The sequence below is a fragment of the Ambystoma mexicanum genome, chromosome 1q, assembly GCF_040938575.1.
Source record: "Ambystoma mexicanum isolate Mex_15411 chromosome 1q, UKY_AmexF1_1, whole genome shotgun sequence".
NCBI lineage: Eukaryota > Metazoa > Chordata > Amphibia > Caudata > Ambystomatidae > Ambystoma > Ambystoma mexicanum.
Genome location: NC_090922.1, coordinates 291,644,601 through 291,672,064, shown reverse-complemented (window position 1 = coordinate 291,672,064; position 27,464 = coordinate 291,644,601). Strand labels below are relative to the sequence as shown.

The 27,464-nt window shown below is 49.3% G+C and overlaps 1 protein-coding gene across 1 annotated transcript in view; it reads left to right on the top strand.

Annotated features, from left to right (window-relative positions):
* The window catches only part of MLYCD (malonyl-CoA decarboxylase), an 837,083-nt gene extending 814,169 nt beyond the window's left edge, over positions 1–22,914 (top strand). Inside the window, exon 5 of the mRNA XM_069638670.1 lies at positions 20,918–22,914. Within this exon, the coding sequence (XP_069494771.1) occupies positions 20,918–21,451 (534 nt within the window). The 3' untranslated portion in view covers positions 21,452–22,914. The remainder of the gene's footprint in view (positions 1–20,917) is intronic.
* Positions 22,915–27,464: the final 4,550 nt, after the last annotated feature.

The window sequence follows — 27,464 nt, the reverse complement described above, 5'->3', positions numbered from 1 at the left end:
GACATTTATAACGTGCCTATACACAGGTGTTTCAAGGCGTAACGAGACAAGGGAGGGGGAACAGAGGGAAGACAGACAACTATCTTACTAGGCCAGCTGTCATTCAGATCACGCAAGTGCAAGGGAAGGGGGAAAAGAAAAGTGCAGGGGAGGAGGGAGGGGAAAGTGCAGTACATGGGATAATAAAATAACATAAAATAAAGAACGGCTAGCTGGTGGGAAGTGCAGGGTGAGTGCAGACATAAGTGCTGGTTTGGGGACTGTAGGGATACAGAAAACAGTCCCCAGGTGCAGGGGTTGCCAGGAAGGCAGTGCAAGCATGCAACTGGCAGGTCTTGGGACCGAGATCAGATGAGTGGACAGGTAACCCGAGCAGTCTCAGTATCAACCAGGACTTCAGCAGGGGAGAGGGGGAGTGAAAGCAGAAGCAAAGAGGAAGGTTTTTAGGTGCTTCTGGAACCAAAGATGCTTCTCCTCAAGTTTCAGGGAGTCAAGGATGTTGTTCCAGAGGGAGGCCCCAGCCGAAAAGAGAGATCTACCACTAACTCATTGCTAGGAGAAGCGACTGACCCTGAGGGAGTTGGAGGTGGATGAGCAAAGAGCTCAAGAGGGAAGATATATAGGAAGAGAGAGTTGAAGGTATTTAGGCCCCAGGCCCCAGAAGGCCTTGTGGACGATGCAGAGGGTTTTGAACTTAATCCTCGCAGCCACTGGGAGCCAGTGCAGAGATTTCAGTCCTGGAGAAATACGGTCCCTGGGCTTGAGGCCAAGGACAAGTCTCGCAGTCCTGTTCTGGATGAGTTGCAGAGGACATAGAATAGAAGCAGGCAGATTTAGAAAGAGGCTGTTGCAATAGTCCAGCCTGAAGAGAACCAGAGCTCTGGAGACAGTGAGCTTCTGGGGGAAGGAGAGGAAAGGAAGAATACCTCTGAGGAGGTGCAGCTGATAATGTGACTTCTTAGAGACGTCTGAGATGCGAGGAGAGAAGGAGAGTGTGGAGTCGAAGATGAACCCCAGGTTCTTAGCCTTGCAGGTGGGAGCAGGAGGAGGGCCAAGAGAGGCCGGCCAGAGAGCTACAGAAGGAGAATCTCATTCTTACTGGCATTAAGGCAGAGGTCATTGGCGGCACACCACTCCTGGATAGCAGGCAGTCAGAGATGAGGGACGGGGAAGAGGTAGCTGAAGGTAGCCTGAAAGTGAGCTGAGTGTCATCCGCGTAGCACTGAAAGTTGGGGCAGAGAGCGGCAATGCGGTGGGCAAGGAGTGCCAGGTATTGGTTGAACAGCCAGAGAGAGAGGTTAGACCCCTGGGGGACACCATAGGTAGAGAAAAAGATAGCAGAGAGGAAGGACCCAAGTTGGACCTGAGAGGGTCGGTCAGAGAGGAAGGAAGTCAACCACGCCAGGGCCTGACCGGTGATACCTAGGTCATCACGGAGACACTTTAGCAGGGTGGGAATGGTTGACAGTGTCAAAGGCAGAAGAGAGATCAAGCAAGATGAGGACACAGGGAGTGTTAGTCAAGGTTTGAAAGCAGGTCTTCACAGATGTTCAGGAGAGCAATTTCCGTCTTTCTGGCAGCTCTGAAGCCAGACGGATGGTCATGAAGACAACCAACAGATTCAGTGTGAAGATTAAGCTGGGAGATGGCCAGTTTCTCCAGGAGCTTGCCCAGGAAGTGAGTGATGAAGATTGGGTGAATTACACGCAGATCTGAATTAGTTTGTGAGGGTAATTAAGCCTTGATTTCATCATCAAAGAACTTATGGTTTGGGTAATCTCGTGCTATGGTAACTGTTCAGTGAAAGTTTGGTGGTAAATTTGCTACGCTCTGTTCAGGCTTTCTTTTCTTTAAAACATTTTTTTTTTAATTTTGATTGGCTGAATCAATCAACCTTTCAAAAAGGAAAAAGTTTTACAAGGATAGTGAAGAACAGTAAAAGAGCATTTAAAAATATAAACATTCAAAATTCATTTTACACGGTATAAAGATTTAAAACGTTAGAAAACGCTATTTACAATAGCAGCAAATTTGATAATCAGTTCATAACATATACTTGTATCTTGTTTCACTGAGACGGAATAACAATCCGAACAAATTGAACAAGTGCAATTTGAATCAAAGTTTTAGTGTTAGTAAGCAGATAATTCCATATTTCTTCTCTGGTACGTAGAGAGAGGACTTTACAACATTTGTTAAAAAGTTTCTGCCTAGTGAAACTCAAGGCTGGACATTCGACCACCAGATGACATAGAGTTTCAGTTTGCTGCTGATCATTACAGTGACGGCAAAATGTTTGATCTTGAGGAACCAAGTGTCTCCTACCCAAGATATGCCTCGTCAAACATAAGTTTAGAGGGATGCATAACATCTGTGATCTTACAAAGTTGGAAGTACATTTAACCAAATACGGTTCCATACAACGCAATTTTTTGTGAGATGACATCATGGGACCACAATCCACATATTCCAAACATTGTTTGCGTGTGCAAATCCAGTTAAAGCTAAACAATTTCAATTTAGCCTTTGTAGGGTTCTTCAGCATAAGTTCAAGAGTGATGCCAGCATTTGTTAGAGTATCTAAGACACATTCAACCCATTGCTTGGGGAGTTTCGCTCCAGAAGTAAGCAAATAATTCCCAAGAACACCCAAAACATTAGGGGATGTTGGACCAATTAGACATTTCCTGTATAACAAACAAAATGTCCACAAGACTTGACTATAGATTGAGATGGTACCCAATTCGTGACGCACCGTTGGTAACTGGGTGCATTTCGGAAGGCTCAAAACGGGCTTTCAAATATTTGACTCATTACGATCCCAAAAAGCTCTTGGTTTGGGTGCCCCCGTCTCTGCGCCATAGGCAATTATTGGGACAACCTTTTGTTGAAAAAACGTGATTATGTGGGCTGATTTTACCATATCTGTACAGCAAGATTTTTGCTTGTGATGTTAGTAATCGATTTTTCGCATCCACGGTTGCTGTGTATATGGTGTTGTTCAGTGACTCGGTAAACAGAAGGCCCAAGTATTTGTACTGTTGGACAATAGTTAACTCTTGGTTATGAAGGGACCAGTTAAATTTGGATGTTTTTTTCTTGACTAATTTAGGACAGGTTACTATTTGCGTTTTGTCGATATTGATAGTCAAGTTGTTTTCATTGACATATTCTTGAAGTTTATTCAAGAGATCCTGGAGCCCACAGGGAGTACACGATAGTAACACTAGATCATCGGCGTATAAAAGCCAAATGATCTTCTGGTTGCCCAGTTTTGGGGCATCAGCGATTGCTTCTTCAAATGTAATCCCTATGTCCAGCAGAAATAGGTTGAATAGGGTTGAGGCTAAAATATACCCCTGCTTTAAACCTCTTTCTTTTGGAATCATGGCAGACAATAGTCCATCAGAGTGAGTCTTACTTGCAACCAGGTATTGGAATGCAGTAGTTTGATTAGGGTGAAAATTGATGAGGGGCAACCTTATTGTTGAAGTTTCGTAAAAAGGAGTTGCTGGTCAATTGAATCAAACGCTATGCTGAAATCAATAAAAGCTATGTATAGGTTTTGGTTTTGTTCGACATATTTATGCTTGATTAAGTTGAGAATGAGCATATTGGGAGCCGTGCCCATCCCACTGACAAAGCCAGATTGAAATGGGTCTCTTTTGGCTTCTCGCTTGGTCCACTCATTCAGCTCCTGGAGTATGATGCGACTGTAAAGGCTGCCAGGAGCATCTAATATGGCAACTGGTCTATAGCTTTGTGGCAGATGACAATCACCTTTTTTGAACAGTGGAATGATAATTGCGTGTTTCCATGAAGGTGGAATACTTTGGGTGAAATTAATGTTTTGGTAAATTTAAAATAAAATTTCTGTCCACACAGCTGGGTTAAGTTTAAAGGTCTTGTTCGATAGTCCGTCCGGCCCCCGGGCTTTTGACTGACTTATGAAAGAAATATAATGCAATATGTCAACTCTTGTGAAGTTGAGATGGAAATGCAACCTATCTTCACAGTCCTCGGCTGCAAAGGACGTTACAGGATTCGCATAGATTTTAGTGAAGTGGTCAATCCATGTCTTTTCAAGAACGTTGTGGGACTGTCCTATTGTTAGGGAGGTGGACGTTACTTCATTCAATGTTGACCACATTTTTTTTTTTTTTAAACTTTGTTTTATTGGCATTTTCATAATATAACAAAAAGGCGCAAGACATTTTCACAAATTGTGCAAATAACTGGCCCAGTAACCCCCCCCTCACCCTCCCCAAACGAACCCACCCCCCCAAAAAACGTAGTCCCCGTAGAGACATTTTGCTGGGGAGCCGCGTTGAAAGCTCCGAAAGTCTGGAGCTCGAGAAAGAGCGAGAGCGTTGACTACGTGAATGGCTGATTATCTACCATCGTCCCCTGGGCCGTGGGCCCTGTCCACTCCTTGTTCCCCCCCTGAGGATCAATGCACATCCCAACCCCATGTCTGCTGTACCCCGTACTAGTTTGCTTGGAATGAGCCCAAGTCATTGTTGTTCATTGCCGTCAATTTATCCATCAGGAACATGTTTTTAACCTTTTTTAGCCAGTCCTCCTTCGAAGGAGTCTCCGGGCTCTTCCATTTCTGGGCCAGTGCAACCCTTCCCGCCCTCAACATTGTTTCCCACCTTCTAGGGTATCGGGGTATGTCCGTGTCCTCGAGGGGGAGGCCCAGCAGCATTGTCAGGGGGTTCTGGGGGAGAAGCTCTTCAGAAACTTCGGCGATCCAGCCCCTCACCTTCTCCCAGTATGCCTGAGCTTTCGGGCAGTGCCACCACATGTGCCCTCTCGTACCGACCTGGTCACATCCCCTTGGGCATGCGGGGGACACTCCCGTGAACATTTTAGACAACGTCACAGGGTCTCTGTGCCACCCCTGTAGGATCTTGAAGTTGTGTTCCATGTCCGCTGTGAATAAGTTCCCATGGAAAGCTATTTTAAATATCCTCGACCAGGCATCTTCCGAGAACCCATCCCCCGCTAAATCATTCCAGAAAGTGCGGAACCCCCTTCTCTCACCCAGGTTAACCATGTTCAGTAGTCTATACATCCCTGATACCGCTCCCTTCCTGGAGGTCGCCGAGTCCAGGAGTTTCTCGAAGGGGGTCAGCTGTCTTTTCAGGTTCTGGCCCCAGGCCTGGTCACATAGGATTCCCTTCAAGCGGATGTATTCAAATATGGACAGGGACCCCTGACCGAGGGCATCTCTCAGTTCCTCATATGGTCGGAATTCCCCCTCCCTAAACATTTGCCCCGCCCACTCCATCCCCAAGTCGGACCACGACTGGGCGTTGCGGAACCCCCTGCTTCCCAGTTTGAGGGGGTGACCCCAGAGCAATGACATCGGTAACGGCCACGATGGTAGGTGTGCCATCTGGGGGCTTTCCCTCCAGATTGTCCAGAGAACTCCCAAGGTTGGATGAGATTTAAGTCTGTTCGGGATGAACTTGCTAGGGGCCCACAGGAGGTCCCGAATTTTAAGTGGGTGAGCGTCCATATCCTCCAAATAGGACCAGTACGTGCCCATCCCCTTTTTCATGTGTTCCAGGAGGACGCGCAGCTGGGCGGCCCGGAAGTAAAGTTGAAAGTCTGGCAACCCGAACCCTCCCTCCTCCCTCGGTAAGGTCAAGACCTTATTTGCGGTCCTCGGGGTCTTGCCCTGCCATATGAACTCACGCACCGCATTCTGGAGGACCCTGAAGGTCCGGTCGGGGACAACAGTTGGGAGGGCGGTGAAAAGATATAATAATTGCGGGAAAATGTTAATCTTCACTGCCGTCATGCGGCCGTACCAGGACAGGATCATTGACCTCCACCTCCTTAAATCTGCGGTAACTCTTGACACAACGGGGTCGTAGTTGGCAGGGGCAAGATTGGATAAATCCCGGGTGAGGAGGACTCCCAGGTATTGAATGGAGGCCTTCCCCACTGTTATTCCTTCCAAGCTGTTCAGAGGGTCCAAGCCCGGGTCCTCATGGGAAGCAGGACTGATTTGGACGCATTGATCTTGAGAACTGAGAAGCGCCCGAACGCAGTCATCAGGGACTGGAGTGGGGGGAGCGAGGATCTCAGGTCAACAAAATAAACCAGAATATCGTCTGCGAACAGGGAGAGCTTAAATTCCACCCCCCCTCCTAATACCCTTAATCTATGAGTGTGCTCTGACTGCTATGGCCAGGGGTTCCATGGAGGGGACATAGATTAAAGGGGAGAGTGGGCATCCCTGCCTTGTCCCCCGTGAAAGGGGGAACGGCTCCGACAACCCGCCATTCACTTGGACTCTGGCCTTTGGGGCCCTGTATAAAGCCGCCACCCAATCCCTGATGTGTGGCGCAAAGCCCATTTTCTGGAGGGTAAGTTCCATGAATCTCCACTCCACCCTGTCAAACGCCTTTTCCGAATCTAGGGACAGGACGCTCGCGTTCAAATCCGACCCCTGGGCATAGTGCAACAAGTCTATAGTTTTCTGTATATTGTCTGAGCCCTGTCTTCCCCTAATGAACCCCACCTGGTCTCCGTGGACCAGCTTCGACAAGACCCCCTCCATGCACCCCCCAATCACCTTGGCCAGAATCTTTACATCGACATTCAATAGGGAGATGGGTCGGTAGGAGGAGCATTCCCTGGGGTCCCTGCCGTCCTTGGGGAGCACCACAATAATTGCCTCCATCATGGAGTCCGGGAGGGACCCCCCCCTTCCAGCACCGCGTTAAACACTTTTACCAGGTGGGGAGAAAGGGTCGAGCAAAACCTTTTGTAAAAGTAGACCGAGTAAGCGTCTTCGCCCGGGGAAGTGCCCACCTTCATCCCACTAATCGCGCGCTCCACCTCGTCCTCGGTCACAGGGCCCTCCAACCCCTCCGCCATCTCCCTGGTCAAGGCCGGGATCTGGATCGAGTTCAGGAACCCCTCCATCTCCGCCTCATCCCCATTATATTCAGACGAATATAGTTTCTCATAGTATCGGCGGAAGGCCTCGCCAATGTGGGGTGTATCGTAGCCTACCTTTCCCGCCTCGCTCTTTACCGCTTTCACTAATCGGCTTCTCTGCACCTCCCTCAGTTTCCAAACCAGAATCCTATCCACCCTGTCCCCTTTTTCGTAGTACTTCTGTTTGACCAGTTGAAGACTCCTCTCTGTCTTGTGGAGAAGGAGATCCTTCAGTTGGAGTCTATAATCGTCCAGGGCGGCCACCTGGTTGCGGTCTAGGGGAACCGTGGGAAGACCCCCAGGTTGGAGTGGGGCAATTTTCTCCCTAAGATACCTTTCCTGGGCCTCCCTTTCCCTTTTTTTCTGGGCTCCCATTTTGATCAAGATTCCCCGTAGGGTCGCCTTAAAGGCGTCCCAAAGGGTGTGTAAATCTACCTCCCCGTTGTCATTGAGTTCGAAAAATTCTGTGATGGCCTCGAGGACCTCCTGGGCTAGGACTTCGTCCTTTAACAGGGAGTTGTTGCTCTTCCATCTCCCCCTGCGTTCGCTTAGTCCTCCCCTTGCTATAGTGACTCGGACCAAATCGTGGTTAGACCAGGGGACGGGGTCGACCCTGTGGCCCGAAATAAATGGGTGTAGGGTCTCGTCCACCAAGATGTAGTCTATCCTGGAGAACGACGTGTGGATGGCTGAGTAATATGTAAAAGAGGGGGAGTCTGTTCTGGGGACGGGGATCGTGTTCATCAGACCCAGTTCTAGGTTGACTCTTTGGAAATTACGCGCCATGATCTCGTCTGCTGCCCTGGAGGACTGCCGACCTGCACGTTTCCTGTCCAGGGCAGGGTCTAGAACCATGTTGAAGTCCCCCCCCACCACCACCGTGCCATGGACGAAGTACTTGAGTTTGTCCCCTACCTCCTCCCAGAATTGGCCTTGGCCTTCGTTTGGGCCACAAATGACGGCCAGGGTCAGTGGGGCCTCCTGCAGGGACCCCCGCACCAGCAGGTAGCAGCCCCCTGGGTCTTTCAGCGTGGCTTCATTCTCGAAGCCCACATGTTTCGCTACTAAGATGGCAACCCCTCTCTTTTTGCACTTGTGGGATGCACTGTAAACCTCGCCAATTCCTCCTCCCCACAGTTTGGGCTCCTTCCACCGTGGCCAGTGAGTCTCTTGCACGAAGAGGAAATCTAGGTGTGCCCTTCTAAATTCCCTATAGACAAGGGACCTCTTAGTGGGGGTATTTAAGCCACGTACATTAAGTGAGCCCACACCCAGGGCGGGCAGACTGTCAGCCATGGTCTCTATGTTCCTCTCTCTCGGTCAACGTCTTCCTAGGGCTCTTCCCCGCGTGCTCCGTTATTTCAGCTCTGTGTTCCCCTTCTCCCCCCTCCCCATCCCCCCGGGTGGGCCTAAAACAAAACCCCAACTGCCCCCCCTCCCCGAACCGTAACTGAACTTCCCCAACTCCTGTGTCCCCCCCCACCCCGGCATCCAGCCAAGTAGTTCTGCCATTGCTGGCTTTTGGCCGAACCATCAGCCTGCCCACCTCGGCCAGGCAATCTGAATAAGAAGCTCATCTCCTTGAGCCCCCTAAGATCCCCCCGCGGCTGTGACCCCTCTATGGACCCACCTACTTGCTGATCTAGGGACGTTGTTAGTAGTGAGTCCTCTGAGTCTGCGTCCCTCCGACCAGGGCACACCAGGGTGCCCCTGTGCTCAGTCCTCAGAGTCATTACGTTCTCCGTCCTTTGATGGGGAGGGGGTGTTCATTTTCCTGAATTTCCTCGCACCGGTGCGCCTTCTCCTCTCACCAGACAGACCAGAGCAACTGGGTCTGCCATGCTCCGGCCCCGACGGGCCCCTCCGGGGGTTCGTATCCACAGTATACTCTTGTATGGCTCCCCTTATGTCCTCTTCCGTGATCAGGGTTGATCTTTGGCCCATGTATTCAAAAGTCAGGGAGAAAGGGTAGCCCCATCTGTAGCGCACTTCCTTTTCCTTAAGCACCTGTGTAAGAGGGCAGCACATTCTACGCCTAGCCAGCGTATAGGCGGAGAGGTCTTGGTATATGGAGACCTGGGCGTTGTTATAGGTGATTTCCCTAGCCTTTCTGGCCAGCACCTTCGTCTTCTCAGAGTAATAGTGGAACTGGACCAGAATCGACCGGGGGGCCCCGGCCCTGCCCCCCGCCCTGTGTACCCTGTCGAATGTTAGCTCAGTTGTCATCTCCTCTGCGAACAGGAGGGTGATGATATCTCGTACAGCTCGGGTGACGTCCCTCTCCGTTTCCCCTTCCATTTCGGGCACCCCAAAGATTCTGAGGTTGTTCCTCCTCTCCCTATTTTCGAAATCATCCATCAGCCGGGCCCTTTCCTCGTCCCTCTTCTCCAGGGCCTCCAGCCTCATGCTGTATTGTACGTCTTGGACTGCAGTTGAGGATTGGTTGGATTCGACCTGTAGCAGTCTGTCCTCGATCTTATCCACCCTTTGGTCCATTTTCACCAATTTCTGGTCAATGTCGGAGCGCATGTCCCTGATTTCCTGTAAGATCGAGGCGAAGCCCCTTTCCATTGCCGCCGAAGAGGGGGCTGTGTCCCCAGATTGGGCCATGGTCCTTTCGCGGTTCGAGCTTTTGTCACTTCTTACGACCTCTTGGAAGCGGTATCTCTGTAAGGCTTCCCTCCAGCTCATGTGGTGCTTTCCTGTGCCCTGTCGTCCAGATCCCCAGGGCCCCGGTGGGGGGCAGAGGGTCCCCTGCTGGCCAGTCCCTCCTTGCTTGGGTTGTACGCTCCTCAGATGCCCCGAAGGGGGTGTCAAAGTCCGGGGGGGGGGGCGGGCACACGCCCCACCTGTCCCCAGGCGGAGGCCTCTCACCATTTCCAAACACCTCGTGGTAGTCTGAGGCCTCCTCTGGTCTCCCTGTGGAGGGGAAGTGCTGATTCAAGGGGGCCCCACCGTCCAGGCCAAAAGGGCCCTCCGCGCAGAGCTGGGGGGGGGGCACCGTGGCTCACGCCCCAGGCCTCGTCTTGGGGGGGGCACCTCTGGGCGGGCACACGCCCCACCAACAACTGGCGGGGGCCTCGCACCCAGGTTTCCCCCGCGTCAGGCTGTGCTGTCTCTGTGTCCCACGGGGGGGTCAGGAGCCCCCAGCCGGAAATCCACAATGTTTGCCCTCGTGTTCCTGGGGCTCCTCTCCGCTCGAGCGGGGGTGCAGGGGCAGGGGAGCCCCCACCCCGTCGTCCACTCACCCGTGGGGGGCGAATCCCAGGCCCTCCGGGACTCCGCCGACTCCGCTTCTCCGGATTCCGGCAGGCCGCGAACGCCGCGATGAGGACTCCCGGGGGGGGGGGAGACAGCCCCGCTCCTTCCTCTCACTCCTGGGGGGGGTGCCGAATCCCTGGAGGTGCCGCTCCAGACCCCCGTATGCCGGGCGTGCACTCTCCTCCTGGCCGCACGGGAGATCCCGGCGCGTTGTGCTCTGGCTCGAGTTGTGGGGGGAGGGGCGGAGGGAGCCGACCCACGCCCCGCGGCCGCATCTCCGAAGTCTCAGAGGCCTGGGCCCCCGACCGGGTCACTCCCCGCACACCGAGAGGGGGGGCAGTCGCAGGGAGAGTGAGGGCTGGTCGGGCGGCGAGGCCGTGTGTGCCCGGGGAGGGACCGCTTCTCTTGCGGCACCGAGGCCGTTCCGGTCCTGCTGCGTCATCCGCCCCGGAGCCACGGGTTACGAACTCCGGCTCCCCCGGGAGCTCAAGCTCCGCTCTTTCGCTCGTTGGGGGCTCGTTGGGGGTCTGGGGGGGGCGCCAAGTCAGTCTATCAAGTTGGGCTTTCGGGGTGGGGGCTCAAGCCCCTCAGATTCCCGGGCTTCAGCAGGAGCTGTGCACTCAGGCAGCCATTGCCTTTGCGCCCCCTGGTGCGCCCCCTGGTGCCCTCCTTTGACCACATTTGTACAGTGTTTTGGTTGCGAGTAAGAGACAACATAAGTTCACCATCCTTTTGGAATAGAGTTGCACGATGGGAACGTAACCAGTTTCTATGAGCTGTTTTGATTTTGGTCAAAACTGCTGTTCTTTGATTTACTGGAAGGAGTAGAGCTTTACGCGAAATTCAGTTTTTTTTGTTATTAACTTGTATGTCAAAAGCGTGAGTTCTCGGTTTTGTTAACTTTTTGTTTTTCTGCGCATTTGGTGCATGTCTCTGCACGAGATCGTAATAGCAAACATTAGTGCGCTCATTACTTAGTCGTGAGTGGGTGAAAGCCGAGGTGAGGGAGTTTGCATAATGGCGTATAGTTCCCTCAGACCACCTGATTCGATTTAGTTGGGAGTTTGCTCTAATAACACCAGCATAAAGTGATGAAGAGTTTGAATCTACAGCCTGGGGCATGGGCCATCGGCTTGTTAATATTTGCTGATCATTATCCATTGCAGGGCTTACCCGGAGAGAAACCACACCCGCAAACAATTTATGGTCAACATAAATATAGTCAATAATCGCCTTTGAAGTTCCACTTTACCAGGTGAAACCTGGGGGAATAGCCCCAGAACACGCTCCATTGAGCATGCACAGGCCCCATGAAGACATCATGTGCTCCCATTGGACTAGCCTAACATTTTCTTGAGTTTTTCTAGCAGAAGAAAATGCAAATTGAGATCTCTGGCTAAAACAATGTAGACAATGTCCGGTGTCATGACAACATAATCCAACATGCATGCTATATCCTGAAGAATTTTGAGTCATCAATCCCCTTGGGGTTCCAGTAGACGTTAATCAGAGCATACAGAACGGAACAGACCGATACTACAGACAGTTGGACAAAAGGATTGGGCACGTAAGAAAGGACCAGTTTAAAGGTAGAACTAGTTTTAATGCTAGTAATTAATCCAGACATGGGACGACCATTCTCACCTTGCAGTGCAGGCGTGAAATGCATGATGTGATCATGCCAAGAAGGTGAGCTGGTGAGCCATGTTTCCGGGAGCATGATTATGTCAAATTGGTTTAAGTAAGACTCTTGGTTGTTAAAAAGGTGAAGGTGTCCACAAGTGTTCCAGGAGGCGAATAGTAGGAGTCTGTCCTCATGCTGTTGCTCTAGTTAACTACTTGTCACACAGTTACAAACAGGTTTAGGTTGCAAAAAACTTTCGGTGTGGGCAAGGTTCCCTGAAGTGCAAACCGGGTTAAGAGGCTGCAGTGAACACTTGGCTAGGTCAGCAAAAGGGGAGGGACTGAGTAAAAGCAGAAAACCCATGTCAAACAGTTGGTTTTTGGCTGACCAAATGATGTTACGGACCAGCCGAGAGCGAAGCCTCAAACAGCTTAGTCAGTATGTTTCTGTTAATAAATTCGACCTGTTCAATGTCAGCCGTGCCCACATCCTCCAATTTGTTTTATGTCAGAAACAATTTCAAGGATGCTCTGCCTATTTAGAAGATATTGGGGATGGGGAGTTGGAAGGCAGCCAATAATTAAGGTGTTAGTTATTATCAGAGCTTAAGCCATTCACTTGCTTTCTTGGAACTTAAAGTTGGTGCTGAGGATCTACTGGAGAGTGCATTACATTTTTAGGCTGAACTTTAGGAAGTAGGGCCTGTAGCATCATGGCAATCTCCGCGCCTCGTCCTTCAAGTGGGGCTAAATCTCTTTCAAGCATGACATTGGAACTTCCGACCAAGACCGGGTTACATGATTTAGCATTTGCATTAAGAGCTCCTTTAATAGAGTGGTTAGGAGATCTAATCTTGGGTACGGTTGAATTATCTTATGTGAAATATTGCCATTATTGGTGTGAAATGGATACCAAGTATATTGTCCTTGTACAAATCTTCACCTTGTGGGAGAAGCAGTCTTGGGTAGTAGAAACGTAAAAGCACCGTAAACAGTCCAAGTAGCTGCAGAAACATCTGCGGCAAAGCGGGACTCTCCGGGACTCACTCGGGTGCGCTTTCACTGTTGGGGTTTATGATGGTTATGGATGACATAAATCAGTGTGGTGTGTCAAGTAAGCTAACTGGTTACTCGAATCCGATCAGGCGTTTGACTGCTGGTGGGGTAGAGATGAGATTTAGTCCTGATTTTGTATCAGTCTACATTGATACCCGGTGGAAATATTGTTTCCTCCAACCCCATTTTATTCTGAATTAGTGTACACTGGTGAATGGTTGCATATCAAAAGCAATTGTTTACTTCCTTTATATGTATACTATAGTTTGTGGCGATCTTCTTTTTGTAAACGTGCAGATAGCCCATATTACATTCTCAATACAGTTTACATTAAAATACACAAACATTAACTTGGAAACTCCACACTCCATAGGCTTCCTGCACACGGGGCATGATGTGCTTCCAAAGAAAAAGTTCCCAGTTGAAGGTCTACGGCTATGCTTTATTCCTGAAAATCTTCTTGCACCACAAACCAACAGAACTAAACGTAAACCTTGTAGTGTCTAGTTAAGGTTTCTAAAAAGGAACCTTGATCTAAGTGAGCATTTCTCGAACGTGTTCTTTAAACATCTTTGGGATGACTGTGAGTAGTATTTCATTTATGATGTAGGCTATCACAGGCATTATGCAATGGGAAGACACTCGACATAAATGTGGAGACATTAAGCTCGACAGCAGGCTGACCCTGCCATTGAAGACCTGCCACTCAAATGAAAGGCTTGAGTGAAGGGAGGCACCGTCAACACAGGGGGTTGTGCTGTGACCAACAGGGTCATCCCACAGCTGAGGTTAACATCTCCATTACCTCCACGTCCACTCTTCCTCGTCCCAGTACTTACTTCATGAGGCACCTGCCTCCGACACAGGACCTTCTTCTATTTCTTTAAATCTCTATAACTCCTCCCCCACATCCATGTCACTCAGTTTAATTTTTCCTGCCTCCGGCAGGTTGGACTTTTTCTTCCCGGTGCGGGGCACCAGGGAGCACCGATTGCTGGCCCCCTGGGGGGGGCTGTGTGGCGGGGCCCTCGGCTCCCTCAGGTGCGGCGCTGCTCCTGGGCCCCCTGCGGGGCTTGGGGTCACAGTTGAGCTGGATTGCTTCGCTCGGTTCTTTGCTGGGCTCCGGACCGCAGCGTGAGCATTGTGTCCCGGGTCCTGCACGGCCCCGGGAAGGTAAGGAGAGGGGAGGACTGGGCTTGATGTTTTTCCCCTCTCCTCCTGTTTTGGCCGTCTTGATTCGACTTGGCAGTATGGGCTAGCCTTCCCTTTTGTTGTGAGGCCTCTCTGCTTCTTGTCGTGGGGTGACAGTGGCAGAGAGTCTTTGGGAGTGCGGGGGCTCTGTTCTGTCGCAGGCATGTCACATACCACCCGCTCCTCAGACACACACAGCACAGGATGCACCGGATGTTAGCTGCATTATCTGGGGGAAGGTAAGGAGAGGGGAGGACTGTGCTTGATATTTTTCCCCTCTCCTGCTGGTATGGCCATCTTGACTCCTTCAACATGCCGTTTTCCTCGTGCCCTGTGTGCACATCTTTATTGGAAATGATGGCAAGCACTTGGCAGTATGGGCTAAGCCTTCCTTTTTGTTGTGAGGTCTCTCTGCTTCTTGTCGTGGGGTGACTATGACAGAGTATTTGAAAGTGCGGGGGCTCTGTTCTGTCGCAGGCATGTCACATACCACCCGCTCCTCAGAGACACACGGCCCAGGATGCACCGGATGTTAGCTGCATTATCTGGGGGAAGGTAAGGAGAGGGGAGGACTGTGCTTGATTTTCCCCTCTCTTGCTGGTATGGCCATCTTGACTCCTTCGAAAGGCCGTTACCTCGTGCTCTGTGTACACATCTTTATTGGAAATGATGGCAAGCACTTGGCAGTATGGGATAGCCTTCCCTTTTTGTTGTGAGGCCTCTCTGCTTCTTGTCGTGGGGTGTCTGTGACAGAGTATTTGAAAGTGTGGGGGCTCTGTACTGTCACAGGCATGTCACATACCACCCGCTCCTCAGACGCACACAGCCCAGGATGCACCGGATGTTGGCTGCATTCCTTGCGTGCTGCCTGTGAATACGGCGCAGATTTGGACACATCTGCAAGCGGCCGGAAGGGTACCGGCCTGGCATAGTCTACACTTCGGGTTCGAGTATCAGCGGTGCTGACTCGGTCCTTCAACCTTCCTAGACCGACGCATTGGAACGATCTAGAGCATGGGGCTACCAGCTACTGGGTACAGGGCTCAAGCCACCTCTCAGTCATGTGGCGTGTTAGTGGTGTGTTTGGGTCTGTGCTAGCTATGGACGCAGACTCCTTGTCCTGTCCTCTTCCTCTAAACTGCGCGAGGGAAAGTCGAAGGAGTTGATTTGCTTTTCCCTTGTCCGGCATGGGATTATGGAAAATGCATCTTGGAAGTAACGGCCATGCAGGGGGTTCCCAGTGTCTCTTCTTTTAGGGCCTAGGTCCTCCGGTGCCGACGTGTTGCTTTCACGCCTCCTCTCAGACTTGTGGGAAGTGATAGGGCACATGGTGGCACATGTCTGTGCTTAGAGGGGTTCTCAGAGCCCCTGGTGCCGGTGGAGGGGGATGTCACTTCAGTGGGTTTTCCAGTATAGGCATACCTCAGGTAGGGGGTTGCCTTTGATGTCGGCTATCCGGGATGGATTGCTTTGCCCCGCTTTGTGACAGTACTCTGCCCTTTTGACGCCAGCCGGGTGGCTCCTCTGTCAGCTGAAGGGGCCATAGTCTTCTGGACTTCTGGGCTGTCCAGTATCTTCCTTTTGATAGGTCAGATCTTTTTGTGGGCTGACAAGCATGCTGTTATATTGTGGCGCAGGCCTGTTTCAACGTCCTGTGATTTCCCTTTGGTGCAAGTTCAGTGACTGGCGGTTTTCCCTGGCTCCTCGTCTCTACCTTCTCGGAGGTGTATGGGACCGGTGGGGTTCGGCTTCCTGGGTAATGGGCTCCTTCGGGAGGGGGTATCAGTTGCCATTCCTGTCTCCTCCTGTCCAGGTTTGCATGGTTAGGACTTTGGTACCCAGCTCACGGTCCAAGTAGTTGGCCATGGGATCCGTTCTCCCCGAACGGTTGTTGTGGGTTACCGTCTTGCCCGTTCCTCTCCCTGTTCAGGGTCAAGTTTTGTACTTGCGGGTGTTCCTGGTCCCTATGCCTTCTAGGATGTGTCACCTGCTTATGGGTCTCAAGACCCTGCACTGCTTGTCCGGACGTCTGGGGAGAGCGTACTCTGGATGTTGTGCAGGGGGGGCGCTTGCTGGCTGTTCTGGGCTGGGTTCTCAGAAGGCAGTATGTCTCGGCTCGCCTGTTGCTGAAGTTACGGGGCACGTGGCGTCTTGCATGTTTTCCAGTTCCTTGAGCCCGTCTTCGGTTACGTCTCCTGGTGTCTTATACTCTCTCCCACTGGCTCCCGACATCTCAGCTTTCGTAGTTTTGTTTTCAGTGTCCCCAGAGCTGCGAGTGTCCCTGCTATGGTGGCGGGGGGTTTCAGGTCTACAGGCTGAGGTGTGCATGGTCCTTCCTCCTGTGGCCTCTCCTACTACCAACACCAGCAGAAAGGGTCTACATTGGGGGTCCTCTCAGCTCAAGGGTTGTGAGATCTGGGGAGAGCCGGCGATCATCCAATTGGCAAGAGTTGTGCCATTGTCCAAGCTCTGGTGTACTTCGAGGAGTTGCTGGACGGTCGGCGGTTTTTGGTCCGATCGGACAATACGACAGCCTTGGCATATGTCAACTGCAAAAGGGGTTCCGGCCACTCCTTGAATGCTCTGGCAGCGCTGATAGGCACCTGGGAGGACTCTCATCTGGTGTCTCTGGTGGCCTCACGTATCAGAAGGGTGGACAATGTTCAAGCGGATCTTCTCAGACGCCGGTTTTCACTCCTCTGCGGAACTGGTCCTGTTGGCCCAGGTCTTTGCGGTGACCTGTGTCAGATTAGGGTCCCTGGTTCTAGACCTGTTTGCATCCCCGGCCTCAGCAGAAGTTCCCCTCTTCTGCTCTAGTTTTCAGGCTGAGGGGATTGGGGGATGGACGCCCTCTCTGTACAGTGGCCTTGGGGTTTTCCTTTATGCCTTTCCGCCTATTCCCCTTCTGCCCCGGGTGGTTTGGCGCATCAGAGTGTCCAGGGTGACTGTGTTGTTGTTAGCTCCGTTCTGGTCCCGCCGGAGTTGGCTCCCCTCTCTGTTGGAGCTTTGGTCCTAGGAACCTTGGCTGGTTCCGAGGTGGCCGTGTCCCCTTCAAGGGGATCTGCGGTTGGAATTCCACCAGATGCAATGGGCGGTGTGGCTATTGCTCAGTCTAGGTTGATATCTCAGGGGTTCTCAGAACCTGTAGTTGGGTCCAAATGGATGCTCTTAGACCCTCCACTCTGAAGGTGTTAGGCAGACACTGGGGCCATTTCCGAGACTGGTATGGGCGGTCTGGGATCCCTCCCCTGCGTTCTGGCCTCTGCTATCCTTCAGTTCCTCCAGGAGGGGTTTTGACAGGGGCCTGGCAGTTTTTCCAGGCTTCGCTCTCAGTAGGCCTCCATGAAATTACTTTTGGGGGACTCTGACGGTCACTTGGATGGGGAGGTGTTGGTGGGGAAATTGATCCAGGGTTTTTCTTCTTCCCGTCCTTGTGCTGATAAAGGGCTTTCCTCTTGGGATCTCCCTCTTGTATTACGGTTCCTTCACGGGCCTCCTTTTGAGCCCATTTCCGAGATTGATATCAAACATCTTACACTGAAATCTGCTTTTCTTATTGCCCTCACTTCTGCCCGTAGGCTTGGGGAGATTGGGGCTCTCTTATGTCACGCTCCTTTCCTGAGGGTGCTGCCAGACTCGGTGGTGCCGGGGTGTGGTCCGATGTTTCTCCCTTCAGTTGTCTCTCGGTTTTCACACCTCTCAGGGTCTGGTTCTCCCTGACTTCTTTCATGATCCAAGAACGCCTGAGGAGGTGGCTCGGCTTAACATTGATGTCCGACGGGACGCGTTGGAGTATTTGGGTTGGTTTGCTTTTTCCACCAATCTGATAGTCTTCTGTTTGCTTGTGGTCCGGCTGGGGCTGGGCATAACGCATCTGTGGTTTCCATTTTCCGGTGGTTCCGGGTTGTGATCTCTAGGGCCTATGTGGCTTCTGGCCTGCCTGTGCCTGCGCACAATCGGGGGCGGTCTGCCAGGTGTTTGGCGGCTTCCTGGGCCGATGCAAGGAGGGTTTTTCTCTGCAAGAGATTTGTATGGCTGCCGCCTTGGCTGGTCTAGGCATTTTCATCAACCGCTATGGGTTGAGTTTCTCCCACTCGGGGGTTGGTTCCTTCGTGGTTGGAGTTTTGTCTGTGGGGATGTGATTTAAGAGTTATTGTGGGTGTGTTTTGCTGCACTGTTTTTGGCTCTGTGTCTCATTGGGACCTTTTCCCCGTTGCTGCTTTGGTATACCTCATGAAGTAAGTACTGGGACGAGGAAGAGTGGACGTGGAGGTAATGCTCCGATTACTTACCGGTAATCTTCATTACTCCTAGTCCTACTCTTCCTCGTCACAGTACTGACGACCCTCCTCACCCTCCCTCCCGGGGAAGGTCCCATGCTCCGGCTTGGTAATATGAAACTGAGTGACATGGATGTGGGGGAGGAGTTATAGAGATTTAAAGAAATAGAAGAAGGTCCTGTGTCGGAGGCAGGTGCCTCATGAAGTAAGTACTGTGACGAGGAAGAGTAGGACTAGGAGTAATGAAGATTACCGGTAAGTAATCGGAGCATTAGCATTCATGAGCTGAATACCAGTGGCGTAGCAGGGGCCACCGTAGTGTTCCCCACTGACACATGTCCTTAGCACGTTTCAGTCCTTTCCCTGAGCAAAGTCAGGGTCAGGGTGAGGGCTGGGCTGGGGCCTACTGTGTCTGTGTCTGTCTGCCGGCACAGAAAGGAGCCACTCTGCCTCTGACTCCCCTACACAAGACCGATGTGTGCAGGTGACCCAGAGGCCTGGAGACAGCATCCTGGCAGACCCAACGCGGGAAATATTTAAGAAAGCGTTTTTTGGCTGTGTAATGTGTGTAAGATGCATGTGTGCGTGTTGATGTGTATGCATTTATATATTGGTGTGTATGTCTCGGTAGGATAGCTCAGGGGGAAACGTGCTCACCTTGGAAGCAAGGCGACACAGAGCAGCACAGGTTCGATCCCCAGGTCCGTGCTCAGAAACCTCTGGGTATTAAGCGTGTTATAAATAACATATCATATGAGAGGGTGTCATCGTGTGAATGAGAATGCAGTATGTGTGAATGTTCTTGTGGGTGAATGCAGTGTGTGAATGTTCTTGTGGGTTTGCATGTGCAGAATGCAATGAGAATTTATTTATTTAACACTTGTGTAGCGCACATGACCCAAGGGCATCTAGGTGCTTTTTCTTAAGAATTTGGTTACTTGAATTGACAGGTTACAGAAATTGCATGGAAAAGACACACATGACATATGTAGTGTTACAATATTGTGGATTATGGATTGACAATAGTGTTTCGTGACAAGGGAGTTATTACATTGGTGTCATTGATAAAGCATACATTGAGTTGCTGTAGTATCAGAGAGAGGATTGCGGCGCTTTCTTACAGGGCTAGCTAGCATACCGATTACCCGAGGGTGTTTCATTTAAATAAGTTACAGGCAATAGCATAGTCATGTAGGTGAGTGGAGGGGTTCCTAGTGAGCAGATAAGGAAGCAGCGACGCCCACTGCTGGCTGCCGAAGAGGTCATAGGTCAGGCGTCAAATGAGGTCTTGGGTAAAGAGCCAGGTTTTGAGTTTTTTTTCGGAAGGACCAATATGAGGGGTCAGTTCTCAAGGCTGCAGCCATAGTGTTCCAGTGTTTGGCAGCAAACACCGAGAAGCTAGAGACACCTGCTTTCTGTCGTCGGGATCTGGGGATAGCGAAGAGGCCTGCGTAGGTTGATCGGGTGGGTCTGTTAGATGTGTTGGCAATGCAAGTAGGCAGGGGCACTATTGGAGAGGCATTTGTGGGTTAGTGAGAGGGTCTTGAATTTGATCTGATCGTGTACTGGTAACCAGTGGGTATTGCGTCTGGCTGAGGAGATGTGGTCATGTTTAGGTAAGTTGAGAGCTGCTCTAATGGCGTTGTTGTGCACCACTTGCAGTTTGCTGATATTTCTGCCATTGGATCCGGCAAAGAGGGAGTTGTAGAATGTGACAGAACACGTATGTGTGAGTGACTGGTGTGTGAATGGGTATGAATGTGAATGTGTTGAATGTTTTGGATGGGTGTGTGTATGGAGAATGTAATGGGAGTGAATGTGAGGGAAGGTGTATAGGTTAGTGACTGGTGTGTGAAAGTGTATGAATGTGATTGTGTGTGAATGCTCTGGATGGGTGTGTTTATGGAGCATGTTGTGCTACATCACTGCTGCATTGTGAGTTATAGCCTATCTACCTTATTTGAAAAATTAAAAAAAACAATTACCTGCACAAAATGGGAAAACACCCTGTGGCGCTAAAGTCCTTTTACTGTGTTGATGGCATGAACACAGAAAAAGGACATCAGTGCTGCGCTCTTTGCCAAATGGCACAGGTAAATATTATTTTTTACTTCTTAGAAAAGATACTCTTTAGCACCTGCATACCCAGCTTGCTGGTGATGAAGGTGTGGAGGCGGTTGTAGGGAAGTGAATCCTGGTGATGGAGGCAAGGGGTGGGAGAAGCGCAGCTGACAGGTTGTTTGGAATACACACTTGGATTAGTGAGTACAGCCTGCGTTCAGAACATCCTGATTGGCTGGTGCCTCCTGCCCCTTGTCAGGGTGCTAATGAAGTAAATGTCTCAAATTAGATGAATTAGCCAAGTACATCAATCTATCCTTTGTACTGCAAATGGATTTGTTTCTTCCTCTAACCTTCTCTCAATATCGTGTTCATTACATTTCTGTTTGGTAACAGTATAACTTTTTATGTTAACTTTTTATTAAAGTAAGATTCTATTTATGAGAGTTCTCAAGCAATTAATCCCTGTTTCTTTTAATTTCCTGTAGGCAGAGTTTTCTCACCTTAAAGACTTCTCAAGTCTTTCACCTATCCCAGGGTTCAGCAAGTGGTTTCTTGGACTACTGACGTCACTGAAAAAGGAAGTGGGCAGAAACGAACTCTTCACAGATTCTGAATGCAAGGAAATCTCGGACATAGTTGGGGAGCCTATCACAGATGCTCTGAGGCATCTCATTTCGAGCAACGAGTGGATGAGATCAGAGAGACTGATCCAAGCCCTGGAGCCACCATTGATGAGACTTTGCGCTTGGTATCTATACGGTGAAAAGCACCGTGGCTTTGCCTTGAACCCCGTGGCAAATTTCCATCTACAAAACGGAGCTGTCATGTGGCGGCTCAACTGGATGGCAGATACAAGCCCGCGCGGCCTGACGGCATCCTGCGGGATGATGGTGAACTACCGCTATTTCCTCGAGGACACCAGCGGTAACAGTGAAAGATACCTGCGTACGAAACATATTGAGGCTTCTGAGCAAGTTCTAAACCTGGTATCACAGTTTCAAACAAATAGCAAACTGTGAATGCAGAAGAAGAATTTTGGAAAGGCAATAGATAGAATCAAAATTAAAAAAATGGTTGAATGCTTTGTTTTCGGTGCGACTTTAATAAAATAGAGTCCGGTTCTGTGGTCTCTGGATTACAGAAGATTGAGTAGTTAAATGAAAGGGGAACTTCAGCTGCATGTATCTGTTGTAAAGTAACTTAATACATGTGTGTCCTCATGATGCTATGCACCAGTAAGATTATAAATTAACTTTGATACGGCCATCAGAGCACCTGAATGATGGCTTATGGCTTTTGACACAGCATCACTTTTCCCTGACGACATGAGAGGCGGGCCAATGAGAATGGCAATACCATGCAGAGTGGTTTGCAGTGACTGTCTGCTGGGTGCACTGCCTACCCCAAAACATGTATAAAGTATATTTTGGAACATACAGACCAGTGGAATATGGTATGCAGTATTGTCATTGCTGGAAATAACATTGGGGGTGACTCGATATTTTTGTTAAAGGCAGGAATAGAACCCTAATGAAGCCATCAGTGTAAAAAAAAAAAAAAGAAAACTGTAGTTCCACTTTTATAGTCCAACCTGTGATTTTATCATAATTCTGGGTGCAAGATGCATCATGTAATAGGTCTGTCGTGTGCGCCATGCTAACACCGCCCGTTGGTTCTAGAGCGGGTTACTTTGGACGCCTAGGCATTTACTGCCCTACAAATGAGGGTAACATTCTAGCGCATTCTTCCTGACCTGGTGGAGTGCCTCTACTCACTTGAAAGTGGCAATCAACACCCGATTGCCCAGTAAAGGTTGCAGTGTCCTCTCACTGGCCCGCATATGACTTGCACGCCTGCCTGCCTGCCTGCCAATAGCGCCCCGAGACGACATCTACTTTCACTGGAGGGATGCTGAAGTTTTGCTCTACTGTATGGGTTGCAAAGTTGAAAGGGCCACAATTCCTTGTGATCTCTGCTTTCTCAATTTTGGAGCCTTCGCATTGGTTAAATGGTATGCATGTAGTCCAGCTTTGTATTGCATTGTCTGCCCCAGCCATTACACCACTATGTGGATGAAACCTAATAAGAGTAAATTTAAAGATGAAACCATGTTTTAAAAATGTGTCTTAAAGAAGCAGTTAATGAACCAGTAGAGTTTGCACGCAGTTATGCGTAACTTGGCTACATAGCTTTGCCTTTTTTTCAAACAAAGCTTACTGAGATGTTTCACTATCCTCGGAAGCAAAAGGTCATTACATTCAAAACACGAGTACACGAGTGACAAGTTATGCTGGCTCTTACTGGCTAACCATGCTAAAATTGATAGGGTGGGGTAAAGCTCCACATTTCTGCGATAAGAAATTCTGCTAGGAAATGTATTTCTTGTAGAAAATAATTCTCGAAAGGCCCTACCAAAATGAACTCTATTTGCGCAGAAATGATTGTATTTCAATTAGTAAATTGTAAAATGATTTCCTTTTAAGTGTCTCTTTATAATTTTCTTGTCATTGAATGGTCACGCAGCAAAGTGTTTACCTGCTTTATATTGTTGTCAAGTACGCCCTTTGATTGTCTGAGGAAAACAATTGCCCAAAAGCGCCCAATATTACTGCTGCAAAATGTTCTAAGCGAAGAAGCAATGCCACAATTGATAGGAGCAGTGCTTGACTATGGAAACCTTTTACAAAGAAAATGATTTCAAGACTCCAAAAATTTCAATGGTTGGGGTTCAACGCCATGGGTAATCCAGGCGTGTGCTCTTGCTGTCAGGATCCTCAGAAAGCTATAGTGCCTCAAGTTTGATTCAAGGATCAAGTTCAATACCAGCCACAGTAAACAAAATGTATGTGATTTAGGTTATTAATAAAAAGGGTGCATGGAAGCAATGGGTGTGTTCGTAAAGAGAATGAGGCATCAAAGGAAATGTTGAGAGGAACTCTGGACTCTGTGTGTTGAGAGACTAGTGAGGCTTTATCACTTCGCTGAACTGCAAACAGTCAGGTTCTAGTTCTAGTCAGAGATGCAGAGGGAGAGTCACTGGGCCACCCGTTAGGCGTGCCCTCTACTCCATCGCCCCATATTTAATCTAGAAGCCACATAGAACAGTGATGATTTCCCCATAACACCAATCTTTGTCCACTGACAATACACCACTGAGTAACAGTTCATTTCATGAGTTTGGTTTTCTCCATTTTATTTCTTTACCGGACATTGATGTTACTCTTCCCATGACATAATTCTGGAAATTAATTATTTGTCAAATGAATTCCCTGATGAAGACAATGCCCTGATCAAGACAAGGCCACAGATTGATGAGGCCTATCACTGAAACACATAGGCTGTCTTTTTTAGTAATCAATTGTTCATTGATTCGAGATGGATTTGTGTGTCTCTTTTTTGTCTTTTTGAGTGAGATATACGGATATGTTTGAGCTTTTTGAACACACTCATTATCTTGTGCAAACACACAGATGTAATGACTACTGTCCTGCAAGAACAAAGGGAAGAGTAGTGGTTTCTAAACTGCAGCAGTGATCCTAATCTTAAGAATATAAAAAAAACAACATGAATGGTATACCGCCTTCACCTCTTAATGTACCATGAGCCGAGGGCAGGCTATACTCTTCAAAAATGTCTGATCCAGCAAATAAGCATCCAAAAAGGTTGTACGGTAAGTACCACTCCTCCCCCACACACCCAAAACTTGTACCTATACCCAACAAGATTGCCTCTCATTGCAACAATAGCCTGCCAACCAATTTAGTTCCAGAGACCATAACCTGCCTCAAAGGGGGACTCAACGCTAGATCGCTTACAGCCCAAGAACTCGACATCTGCAACCTCATCACCTCTAACGATCTAGACTCCTAGCTATTACAGAGACCTTGCTTCAGCCTACTTCTGGTCCTCTGCTCTCACTGGCCATTCCTGACATATGCACTATCATCAGGCAGAATAGGACATCTACAAAAGGAGGAGGCATCGACTTTATTGCAAAAACTGCACTAGGACTAAGGCCTAGCCCCAATCAAACTTTCCCTTTGGGAGAACTCCTCACTATCAAGGTACTTATGTCGCCCATGCAAACCATAACCATTCAATAGACCATCAGGAAGACATAATCCTTCTACTCACAGCTAACATAAAGCCGTGTTCGCAAGTGATGATGCCGGGAGATTTTAACCTAAGTCTTCACAACCCTAAAGATGCCAACGCACAAACCTTAGCTTACAGTAGCTCAGAACTAGGCTTTACAAAACGCAATCTCCCAACCCACGCACAATAAAGGTAGACTACTAGATTGGATCACTGACATCAACCTCAATAATAACATCCTGTCCAACCTCCCATGTGCCTGTTCCGACCATCACACTATTCTCCTCTCACTACAGGATGTGAACCATTCTAACGTAGATAGGCCCATGGCACCTCCCAGACTTTCAAGAAATAGGTGCAGTATAACCGCTGAAAAATTCCTCCCATTCCTGCAGCCTCTCACTAACCTCACCATTTCTAAAGTCGACCCAACCTCTTTAGTGGACTCTTACAATTCCACCATTCTGAATCCCATTAACAAAATCGCTCCCTTGAAAATGCGGAAAGCTAAAATGCACTCACATTTGAACACTTGGTTCACCCCACACCTCAGAACCCTGCATAAGAACAAAAGAGCCGCAGAAGCCACATGGAAAAGCCTCCCTTCAGTATCTAACAAAGAGAATTTCCTAACAGCCTCATTGGACTACAAAACAGCAATCATCCAAGCCAAAAGTCATTCATACAATGATTGAATCTCCAAAACCAAATCCAATACAAAATAATTATTCAGCATCCTTAGAGAGTTAGAAACCCCTGCTGTTCCACCTGTAACGTGCACTAAAGATTTTACATGGTCCAATATTCAGTCAGCTCTCTGACAAAATCAAACTAAAATAGAGAAAAAGAAAACCAGCCTGACCACTAACATAGCCCCTCTCGCAACTCACACACCCCCACCTGACAAACATGATTTGTTCCAATTCACACCTCTCGCCATGAATGATGTTGAGGACTTAATCATGAGTCATCAAGCATCTAGATGCCTAGGTGATGTCTGTCCTGCATCAATTATTAAAGAGTCAGCGAAAGATCTTGCGCCCTTTATGACAGCCTTAATGAATGCTTCCTTTGCAACCAACACAGTGTCAACCATGCCAGTTTGCCTTAAAATTCTGGACAAGGTTGCCTATCTACAGATTCAACATCGTCTGGAAAGTAAAAATCTATTATTTCGAAGGGATTGTGTCCTCCAACGTATTCCTTATCTTTGATAGATCATCTCCCAGCTTGCTGGCCTCGGAAAAATGTTTTCAGTAGAGGGCACTGCGCGTCGACGTCCCTCGAGCCGATGTCCCTCGACGGCCTCCGTATCGGTGCCGACGTCACCACGCTTTTAAATAGATCCGCACAGCGTCCGTTGCTCAGTTCCGTTTTTCCGCACTTCGTGGGGCCTCGGAATATCGTTGCTCAGTTCTTCAGTCGAATATATCAATATATTGCTCGTGAATACCGACTCGTACTCGATGGCTTCCTCACCCGAACCGACGACTCCACGGTCCGGCTTCAAAAAATGTTGAGACTGTGGAAAGAAAATGTCATTGACGGATCCTCACAGGATCTGTTTGTGGTGCCTGGGAATCGAGCACAATTGTTCGGAGTGTGAGAACTGCATGTCCATGACGGCGAAAGCCTTGAAGGAGCGTAAGGGGAAGCTCGAGAGAGGTAAGGCAGTTAAAACTTCTTCGAAAGTTTCCTCGGCGGAGTTGAGACATTAGTCTCCTCGCCATCATAAAAGACATTCTCTTTCTGGGTCTCGGAGCAGTTCCCATCACTCTTCGAGATCTAAGCATTCAAAAAAGAGACGTCGAAGATCCCCTTCTTCGTCTTCTTCCGTTTCCCCAAAAAGGGTCTCCTGCCCCACAAAACATAGCTCTCAGGCTGAGTGGGAGGAATTCAGGAAAAAGATGCTAAGCATCTTTGAGAAAGTGGCCTCGACCCCCTCGAAGACTGCTGAGGGTGATACCCTGGGTGAAAGACCCGAAAAATCAAAAAGCCGCGAGTCGCAGTACCCGGCGAAAGAAGTCACTCGAGAGCGTCACAAACCCTCAAGTAAAGGCAAAGTTGTGCCGTCGTTGAAGATCCCTTCGACACATAGATCGGCGTCCTCGACGCTGTTATCGAAGTGTTCTTCGATGCACAGGTCAGTCGAGTCGACGCCGTCTTCGATGCCGAGAAAGGATAAACCCACGGCCACCTCACAGCCAGTGGCCATGCCCAGAACCTCGAGCACGAGAATGTCGTCGACAACCTCGAGTAGAATCCCGATACTCTCGAGTTCATCGAGGCCTCTACCACCTTTCTCGACTCCTTTTTCGATGGCTTCCAAGCCTTTAACGTCTGCGTCGACTACGTCAACGTTTTCTCAGCCAATCATGACAAACTTAGCTCCTTCTGCTCTGGAAATGGGATTTATACCATTTTCAAGACCTGATCACTCCAGGGTCTTATCTTCTATTTATGAAGAAGGGGAGGATTCGGATCAGGAAAGACCTTTTGAGTTGCAGGGATCTGCAACTCCTGCACCAGAGGAATTTACCTCTGAGGAAGGTAGGTTGAAAGACCTCCATGAAACCCTACAGGAAGTAAGTGGGTTGGACACTTCCCCAGAAGTGGAATTTGCCACACCAGACCCAGGGGAACATGCTGAAACCCCTTATAGAACCTTGATGGCATGGATAATAGAGTTAATGGGATGGTCCACACCCTCACCTGCTTTTCAGCAAGACGACCTCACAGACATTTTGGTCAAAGGTCCACAGGAGAATCCTGTGGTGCCATTTCATGCGGCATTACAAAGGAGAATATTGGCAAACTGGGAAACACCTGAGGTAATCCCGGCAGTTAACAAGAAATTATCAGCTAAATATCGGGTGTCTTCTGCTGATCCAGAATATTTATCCAAACACCCAACTCCGGAGAGTCTGGTTGTTCAGG